Source organism: Oncorhynchus clarkii, chromosome 33 (genome assembly GCF_045791955.1).
Source record: "Oncorhynchus clarkii lewisi isolate Uvic-CL-2024 chromosome 33, UVic_Ocla_1.0, whole genome shotgun sequence".
Lineage (NCBI taxonomy): Eukaryota > Metazoa > Chordata > Actinopteri > Salmoniformes > Salmonidae > Oncorhynchus > Oncorhynchus clarkii.
The window spans coordinates 14,385,525-14,395,361 of record NC_092179.1 but is presented as its reverse complement, the minus strand read 5'-3'; the positions used below and the strand labels follow the sequence as shown (position 1 = coordinate 14,395,361).

At 42.3% G+C, this 9,837-nt stretch overlaps 2 protein-coding genes across 4 annotated transcripts in view; one reads left to right on the top strand and one right to left on the bottom strand.

The window, feature by feature from the left end:
* Window positions 1-386, bottom strand: part of LOC139393069 (tetraspanin-12-like) — a 16,575-nt gene extending 16,189 nt beyond the window's left edge. Inside the window, exon 1 of one of the 2 annotated variants that reach the window (XM_071141410.1) lies at window positions 181-386. The gene's annotated coding sequence lies outside the window, so the exon portion shown is untranslated. Of the gene's footprint in view, window positions 1-106 lie in introns of both variants that reach the window. The other variant, XM_071141411.1, reaches the window with a different exon arrangement.
* Window positions 387-3,156: 2,770 nt separating this feature from the next.
* Window positions 3,157-9,345, top strand: LOC139392907 (inhibitor of growth protein 3-like). Of its 2 annotated transcripts, XM_071141231.1 has the most exons (11): window positions 3,157-3,282; window positions 3,427-3,498; window positions 4,309-4,409; window positions 4,761-4,826; window positions 5,247-5,343; window positions 6,592-6,663; window positions 6,826-7,109; window positions 7,405-7,613; window positions 7,929-8,121; window positions 8,214-8,252; window positions 8,386-9,345. In XM_071141231.1, exons 1-11 carry the CDS (start codon window positions 3,255-3,257, stop codon window positions 8,500-8,502), a joined length of 1,278 nt encoding a protein of 425 aa, XP_070997332.1. In that variant the 5' UTR covers window positions 3,157-3,254; the 3' UTR covers window positions 8,503-9,345. The 2 variants fall into 2 exon arrangements, with proteins under 2 accessions (XP_070997332.1, XP_070997333.1); XM_071141232.1 differs by lacking the exons at window positions 3,157-3,282; window positions 3,427-3,498; window positions 4,309-4,409 and having other exon boundaries at window positions 4,761-4,915.
* The last annotated feature ends 492 nt before the right edge of the window (window positions 9,346-9,837 follow it).

Here is a 9,837-nt window from a genome sequence, read left to right as displayed (position 1 = left end):
TGTTCAGCACTCCTTTGACTCCCAGAGCAAACGTCAAACACTAAAAATCATACTATTGCACAGCAGTCTAAATCAAAACAAATAAAATAAAACTTCAGTTGCGCACGTAGACACTGATTCCCAAAATCGATCTCTCCACAAAAACAATTCCCCGGTGGCGGTATGATAGGCCTAGCCTACCTATCGTCCAATTCAGAGTGCTGAGTTAGTTATGCGCTGTCAGTTCAACTTTTCCATGTTTGAGTGGCCAAAACTCAACTCGCAGTTTGTTCTGTGTCATCCAAAGAGGTTGTCCGCGGGGTCCTAGCGTTTCGTCTGATTGCAATGCAGGAGCAACAACAGCAGCAGCAACAGCAGGGCTATGGGTCTTTAGGGGGGGATGGAATGTGGACAGCTTTCCGCCTCCGAGATATAGCATACATAGGTCAAGAGGTCACATTTAGAGAGACTATTATTGTCTGGAGTAAATGTGGGATGGGACTTCATCATGGAACTTCACTAGAGAGAGCAACAATAATGCTGTAATAAGTGTCACCCCTTTCCCACAGATGTGCATGGCTATTCTATTATATTCTGTAGTATTCTGTTCTGTTCTATTCTGTTCTATTCTGTTCTATTCTATTATATTCCCTGTGGGATGACATTACATAAGCCTATCACATACTCTTCTTGATACACATTCTTGATGATTTAGTGTATTAATAAAGGTGTCAATCCTTCAATTATGAAACACTGAGCATATCTCAGCCATTTAAAGCTTTCATTAGATAATCCGATTATTGGTTAGTCTATCTCTATCCCTGTCGATTCTGAGCTCATTCTAAGAAAACACATGAATGAAAAAGGGGAAGGAATGAGTTACTCCTTAGGCTACATAATCAACAATTAAAAAGAGCAACAATAGACTCAGGTCGGCAGGCATTGTTATCTTAATTTATTGTATTTAGGTCTGTTTTTAATGTCCACAGTCTGGCCATGAACCAAATGGGATTGATCAGCATTAAAAAGCTTTATTGTTAGAGATGCACACAACAAAATAGACTCAAATTAAAGAAAGTGACATTGTATCTTGTGTGCCCTGATAGCAATAATGTTGACTCAATAGATTAAAGGAAATTACATCACAGCATAGACTTGCTTGGGTGGTCAGTGTGCCAATCCATTGGAGGCAAGGAGATATGAGAGGATTAGTGTCACGTCTGCTCCCACTCTCCCCACCCCCCCCTCCCCGGTGCTTGAGGGCAACAGGCTACCCTGCATCACGCACTCCTATCACCCATTATGCACACCTGCCTTCCCTCGTCACGCGCATCAACGATATTGGACTCACCTGGACTCACTCATCACCTGTTGTTACCTCCCCTATATTTTTCAGTTCCACAGCTCTCTTCCCCACTTCTGCATGAATAGTTTTTTGTCTGTGTTACTAGTCTGCTGACGCTGTTCCTGTCTCGTTCCATGTCCTTTCTTTATTAAATGTTTGACTCCCTGTACCTGCTTCGTCTCTCCAGCGTCATCTCATGTGACAATTAGAGGGAATGAGGATGGGGTGGGGGGGTGGGATGGAAATGGTGAACGGGGGGGGGGGGGGGGGGGGGATTGAGAGAGGAGTGAGACAGTGTTTGGTGCATGGGATGGATGGTTTAGCACTTGTAATGGAGGGTCGGGTTGAGAGAGATCATGAGGAGAATAGAATAAAGTTTGTTATTGAGAGGATACCAAGTGTGAGAGACTGGAGAAGGGGGTGAGAGAGTGAATGAGAGTGAATGAAGGTGCACAAAAGATTGGTGAATGACTAGCTTCTCGTGCGTCTATTCTTGTGGGGACATGGTAACCTATAGATTGTCATTGTTTTGGATGAACAGACAAAACTAAATGCTCATGAATCCCTACTATAGACCTACAGTGCCTCCAGAAAGTATTCACACCCCTTGACTTTTTCCACATTTTGTGTTAGTCTGAATAAAAAAATAATTACAAAATTTAGATTTTTTTTGTCAATGGCCTACACACAATACCCCATAATTTTGTCAAAATGGAATTCTGTTTTTTTATTTTTTTAAGTATTCAAACCCTTTGTTATTTAGGCAAGCCTAAATAAGTTCATGAGTAAAAATGTGCTTAACAAGTCACAATAAGTTGCACAGACTCACTCTGTGTGCAATAATAGTGTTTAACATTATTTTTTAATTACTACCTTATCTCTATACCTCACACATACAATTATCTGTAAGGTCCCTCAGTCGAGCAGTGAATTTCAAACACAGATTCAACCACGAAGACCAGGGATGTTTTCCAATGCCTCCCAAAGATGGGCACCTATTGGTAGATGGGTAAAAAAAAAAGCAGACATTGAATATCCCTTTGAGGATGGTAAAGTTATTAATTACACTTTGGATGGCGTATCAATACACCCAGTCACTACAAACATACACTACCCAGAAAGACTCAGCTGTAATCACTGCTAAAGGTGATTCTAACACGTATTGACTCAGGGGGCTGAATAATTATCTAATCAAGATACTGTATTTTAGTGTTTTATTTTATCTTCTTTTTTTTGTACAAGTGTTTGAATTGTTCCTTCACTTTGACATTTTGTGTAGATTGTTGACAAAAATTACAATTAAATCCATTTTAATCCCACTTTGTAACACAACAAAATGTGGAAAAAGTCAAGGGGTGTGAATACTTTCTGAAGGCACTGTATATCAGGCCTATAATGGACTGACAATCTGTTAGACTATTCAAATGGGGGTGTTATTTTATTTTCTCAGTGTGTTACTTATAGTTGAATGTGTTCGTTATAGTTAAATAATATCTCAATTCAATGTGTGTCTAGGCCTACCCTACACAATATCAATTGTGCCAGATGAGCATTATTGTTGCTCACCTGCATTGAAGCTACAAATAAGATATTTCCTTTTAATCAAGTATTAATTTAAATTAATTTAAAATAGCGCATTTGTATTGAAGTTTGATAATTAAAATGTATTTACCTGGTTGGAAAAGCTTAATTATGTTATTTCAGTCAATGTTTGAAATGAATATGTCCATGAAATACATGAACTAACGGACTTTTGAAGTTTAGCACTCAACTCCATGTCTGGCCAATCACATTCTACGTTCTACTGACGTCACTTTCTCTGACCTCAGTTTGTCAGTGGTATTTTTTCTTCGGAACACAGCGGTTTGCGGCGCCATATTGAAAGACACAAATTATTTTCATAAACGCCTAAAATATCTAATTTGCCAAGATGTTGTACCTAGAGGATTACCTCGAGAGTGAGTATTTACGTTTATTTTACGTCTGGGTGGTATTATTTGTGTATTTACTGTCGTAAATGTGCATCATTTTAGCCGAAGCGCGCCCGGACTGTTAGCCTAGCCATGCTAACTCCTATAATCGCTTTTTCTTCTCGCTGGCAGTGATCGAGCAGCTACCCATGGATCTCCGCGACAGGTTTACGGAAATGAGAGAGATGGACCTGCAAGTTCAGAGTATGCACTGTTACAGCGTGACAGTCTACAAACACTTCACCGGCGAGCATTTTTCAAGTTGAAAAACACATAATTCTCAGTTTCGCACTTTTTGGGCTCATGTAGATAAGAGTTGAACTCTTAACACTAATTAGTGGCCAAATAAAAATTTGTTAAATACACTGTTTTTATTTGTATAGCTAACACAGCTAGTGTTAGCGAACTTGGCTAGTATAACATTGCAGCAACTTTCAATAACCTGAGAAAGTTAACGGGTTTGTATAATTCTAGCTAGGGTTAGAAATTACAACATAAAAGCATGTTATATTTGTTTTCCATATAGAGGTCCAACTAACGTTTGTTGAATGTAAACAAAACAGGGGACATGGATTCGGAGCGTACACATCACATGTAGTATCAACGTTATACATTTGGCTACTTATCATTTTTTTTTTCATGTGACTATAACTAGCTACATTTACACGAGCTGTTTGCTAACTAGAACATGCACCAATATTAATTTAGGGGGGTACTGAGACCATAGGCCTACTGGTATAATGCACATGAGTGTGTACTCCAGGCAGAGCAAAATTCATAGTAATGGAAAAGGTTGGGAACCACTGGTGTATTAGTGATGTTTCGGGTTCACTGGTAGTTTTAATCACAAGCCTTCTGGTCCACAGACACTGCATGTAATATTAGCCCTTCTGGTCAGCATTGAAGTACAAATCAATATGAATTCTTCCACATGCATGCAGAGTATAAACCCATATAATTAGGTGTGCCTCAGACACACCTGTCCAGATAACTCACCCCTCCCATTTGCTGTAGATGCCATGGACCAGTTGGAGCAGAGGGTGAATGAGTTCTTTGTCAATGCAAAGAAGAACAAGCCAGAGTGGAGGGAAGAGCAGATGGGAGTCATCAAAAAGGTGCCAAATAAGTCTTATGTATATTTCCCTTTTAAAAAATACAGTTTGTTCTTTTAACTCCATAAATGTTTTACGATAAGCTGTACTATAAAACTTTTTGTAGTTTTCTTTGTCATTTGCATTTTAGTCATATAACAGACACTTATCCAGAGCTACTTAAAGTTAGTGCATTCATCTTAACATAGCTAGGTGGGACAACATATATCAACATATCAGTACATTTTTCCTTAAAGTAGCTATCAGCAACGTCGGAGCTAGTAAGAAGAGTAAAGCAAGTGCCCGTGTTGGTTCACCAAATGTTTTTTATTTTTTAGATTCTGTCTGCCTCTGACTGCTTTATCTCTGTTTCAGGATTATTATAAAGCATTGGAGGATGCAGATGAGAAAGTACAGCTGGCCAATCAGATTTATGATCTGGTGAGTTGGAATTTGAATGCCAAGATGGAGCTCTGTCTAACGATGTCTGGTTTGTCTAATGGGTCATGAGAAACCACTTCTATGAAAAGGTAGGGACAAGGGGAGTTAGAGGAGAATCTTTATCGCTGGTAGCCTTTTGTAGGATGATTTGTGGGTGCATGTCACCACTAAAATATAAAGTGTTCTGTTCAGGACTGCGGTCTGTGCCACTAGGTGGCAGGCAAACATAATAATTTGGAAGTCACTAGAATGTCAGTCTTTTCAAGTGTTTTTAATGTTTATTTAGATATTGACGTTTCTGTCTTTGAATATTCACTATGAAATAGATCAATATCAAATGTGTAAAATCCTGGGGTGTTTGTTCAACATCTATATTGTGGGGTATGAACAGTATGGTATATAATGGGGTGTGTGTTGCAGGTGGACCGTCACCTGAGGAAGCTGGACCAGGAGCTTGCCAAGTTCAAGATGGAGCTGGAGGCTGACAATGCTGGCATCACTGAGATTCTGGAGAGACGTGAGTCACATCTGTCTATCACAACACCACAGAAGCCCCATCCCCTTCATCTTATCCTGTTTTGGCTTTGGGGCAGTATTTTGACGTCTGGATGAGAAGCGTGCCCAAAGTAAACTGCCTGTTACTCAGGCCCAGAAGCTAGGATATGCATATAGATTAGATTTGCATAGAAAACACTATAACGTTTCTAAAACTGTTACAATAATGTCTGTGAGTATAACAGAACTGATATGGCAGATGAAATCCATCCAGGAAGTGGGATTTTTTTGATGTGGGTAGTTTTCAATTGAATGCCCATAGAATATCTAAATGGGTAGGACCCAGATTGCAGTTCCTATGGCTTCCACTAGATGTCAACAGTCTTTAGACATTGTTCCAGGCTTGTTTTCTGAAAAATGAAGAAGAATGAGACCGTTTTGTCAGTGGACTGTAGAATCAAGCAGAGCTGGTTTGCGCGCCCTTCGTGTGTTTTTCCTTTCTATTGAATACGCTATTGTCCGGTTTAAATATTATTGATTATTTAGACAATAGACAACCTGGGGATTAATTATAAACATCGTTTGACATGTTTCGACAAACTTTACCGGTACTATTAGGATGTATTCGTCTGCATGTTTTGGCAGCCTTTTAACCTGTGGATTACTAAACAAATCGCGCCAACAAAGCTGAGTTTTTGGGATATAAAGAGGGACTTTATCGAACAAAACAAACATTTATTGTGTAGCTGGGACTCTTGTGACTGTAACCATATGAAGATCTTCAAAGGTAAGTGATTAATTTTATCGCTATTTCTGACTTTCGTGACGCCTATCTTGGCTGGAAAATGTTTGTAGGATTTTCGTCGTAAAGCCTTTTTGAAATCTGACAAGCGGCTGGATTAACAAGAAGTTAATCTTTAAACTGATGTATATACCACTTGTATTTTTATGGAAGTTTATTATGACTCTTTCTGTATTTTGAATTTGGCGATCTGCAATTTCACCGGATGTGGTCGAGATGGGTCGCTAGCGGAACGCCTGCACCAGAGAAGTTAACTCTCTTGACCCTGTCAGAATGTTGGACTGACGGGCTGCTTTGTTTCTATTCTTGTTTCGGTTGCGATAGTGGGATGGTATCAATCTTCCCATCGGGATATTTCAGCCCTGCTAGGGGGCAGTATTGACCTAAAAATGACCCTGTTAAGTCAACTGTTGTGTCTGTCAGTGTTGTCACTGAGAGCCAGCTCTAACATTCTCTGTCCTCTGTCAGGATCCCTAGAGATGGACAGCCCCTCTCAGCCTGTCAATAACCACCACGTCCACTCACACACCACCGTGGAGAGTAAGTACAAGTCTTGGCTGTTTGGCCGACTTTCTTTTGAAGTTGTTGCATGTCGGAAGAAAAATGTATATTGACTAAAGAGCTTTGTTTGTATAGATTATTTGCTGCTTTCCTATGCGAGGTCATGAAGGTAGTAATTCACGTTGTGTTTGTGTGTGACAGAGAGGAAGTACACCACGCAGCCGGGCCACCACACTACAGAGCACGTCCCAGAGAAGAAGTTCAAATCTGAAGCCCTGCTCTCCACACTCACGTCAGACGCCTCCAAGGAGAACACACCGGGCTGTCGCACCAACAGCACGACGTCAGCCTCTAACAACGTGTACAGTGTGAACTCGTCCCAGCCCCTGGCCTCCTACAACCTCAGCTCTTTGCCTGCTGGGCCTGGGGCTGGGGCAGGGGCCATCACCATGGCTGCAGCGCAGGCTGTACAGGCCACCGCACAGGTATAAACACAAACATTCTTTCTCACACACACAGACATACACCCAACTCCACGGCCCTCTGATTTATTCAAATGTGTGCTGCAGTGATGGGGATCGGTATCAGTATCTTGACCCAGACTGTCTGTTCTGAGGATTATCTTATCTGATTAGGACAAATGTCCTTGAATGTGTAACTGATGTGTGTCCTATGACTGTAACTAACCCTGTTCATGGCTATGTGTGTCTCTCTCTCTCTACCTGCCTTTCCCATCTTCTTTCTCTGTCTGTGCCTTCCTTCCCCTCCCCTTCATGTCAGATGAAGGAGGGCAGGAGGACTAGCAGTCTAAAGGCCAGCTACGAGGCCATTAAGAACAATGACTTCCAGCTGGGGAGGGAGTTCTCCCTGACCTCCCGGGATACCACGGGGGCCTACTCCACCTCCGCACTGGCCAACACCCTCACCCAGACCCTCACCCCAGCCGGCTCAGCCATCGCCTCCGACTCCCGCGGCGGACGCAAGACCAAGTACGACACAGCTTATATGCACACGCACAGCCCCCGTACGCTTAGACAAGCATGACAATCCCTAGCTGGTGGTCTTCTCCAGTGATATCACATAATTTCATGCCTTATTAAACCGTGTCAATCTACCCTGCATCCCCCCACATCGGATGAACAGATGTCAAATCACGCGACATCATTTCAGTGTCCAGTCCCATGATGTCACGCCACATTATGCCAGCCATGCTTTCCAGCTCCACCCTTACAGCATTAATAAATAAATGAAGATGAAACATGGAGATCTAGTCTAAACTGTTTGTCTTTTCTCCCCCTCCACAGGGGCAACACCAAGTCTTCCAACCACCAGTCGTCGTCCTCCTCTTCTTCTTCATCCCTGTCGTCGTGCTCCTCTTCTTCAGCCCTCGCCCAGGAGCTGTCGCAGCAGGTCTCGGCCCTCCCAGAGTCTGAGACCAACAACCAGGTGGACTGGACCTACGACCCCAACGAGCCCCGCTACTGCATCTGCAACCAGGTACACACACATCCAGAGACACTCTCTCTCACACTGGACAGCACACAACTACAGCTGACAGGTTAACTAAAATGGCTTCTCTCTTGTTAAAGGTGTCTTATGGAGAAATGGTGGGCTGTGATAATCAAGACGTAAGTACCCATTTCCATTTGGGAGTGCTTTTCTCATGTTCTACAACTGTTACCACATTACTTTCACATATGACTTTGTCAAATGAGAGATGAGGTATGAGCTAACCTGAGTGCCCTGTGTGTGTTTGTGCAGTGCCCCATCGAGTGGTTCCACTACGGCTGCGTGGGCCTAACAGAAGCCCCCAAGGGGAAGTGGTACTGCCCCCAGTGTACTACTGCCATGAAGAGGAGAGGCAGCAGGCACAAATAGACACCCCACCTCTACTACCCTGCTCCTCATCCAGGACCACCCCTATCCCATTCCACACCCTTACCCCGCAAAACCAACTGTCAATGCTATATCAACTAGTTCCTCCCAAACAAGTGTGTGTACCTGTTGTGGCCACACACACAGTATTCTTATTCACCTGCCTGTCTGTGTAACCTCTCAGGGGTCAAAACAGTGGGGTCAAAGGTTGTCATTGCAGGGTCAGTCTCCTGCGGGAATATTTGGATGAGACACCTGACTGGAAAATCAAAACGAGCCAAGACTTCCTGAAACCGCACACCCTGGTTGGGTGTCCATTGTCCCCCTCCTGAATGTTGAGCCTCGGTGCACCCCTTCTCTCCCCCATTCATCAGACATTCCTCGCCTTTCCCCTTGTGACAGGAAGGGCCCCCCCCTTCCTGCTTCTAAGCACGGCTGCAACAAGAAGTGCTCATTACAGTAAAATTACACAGACTGGGAAATGTACTCCATGGGTGTTTATTGGACTACAAAACCCAACCCCTCTACAAGTTTTAATTTGAATTGTAAACGAATTGATGAAACGCAACTATGACTTTGAAAATATGAGGGTGATGATTGGGACGGTGGTCATTTCAGGTAAAGTATGGATGAATATGAGTGACCCTCCACCGTTGAGTCCTGTAAAGCTGAAGAGTTCGGAATGTACAGTGTAAGATCAGTCAACTGAAGCGTGTATGTCTGAGTGTACATTTTTCTGTATGTGCGTGTGTATGTGTCTAGTCATTCTGTACTGAGATGGTGTGTAAAAGTTTCCAGAGATGTAGAAAGAAAAAAATCCAATAAAGTGATCAAGTTCTTTTGGTATTTCACGTGTTTCCTGGCTTTATCTGTCAACGGTGGCCTCTCTTCTTGATCAAACTGTTACACTTCATAGCTCTAGGTATCCATTGTATTTGACTACACAATCAAAATGTAGATGGCTGTTGAATCACCAATGTTTTGATTCACAGTGGGCTTACAATGTGGACTGATTGCTTTATAAGTGTTGTACCGACACAAATGTTATACTGTTGCAAAATTTACCAATTAATTGTTGCACGTGCCGAATACAAACTTACTGTGAAATGCAAGCCCTTAACCAACAACGGAGATTTAAGATTTTTTTTTACTAAATTAACTAAATAAAAAAATATTTAAAAACAGCAACAATAACGACACTATATACAGGGGGTACCAGTACCGTGTCAATGTGTGGGGGTACAAGATAATTTAGGTAATATGCACATGAAGGTAGTGGTAAAGTGACTGCAAGATAATAAACAGCGAGTAGCAGCAGCATTCAAAAAAAGGGGGAGC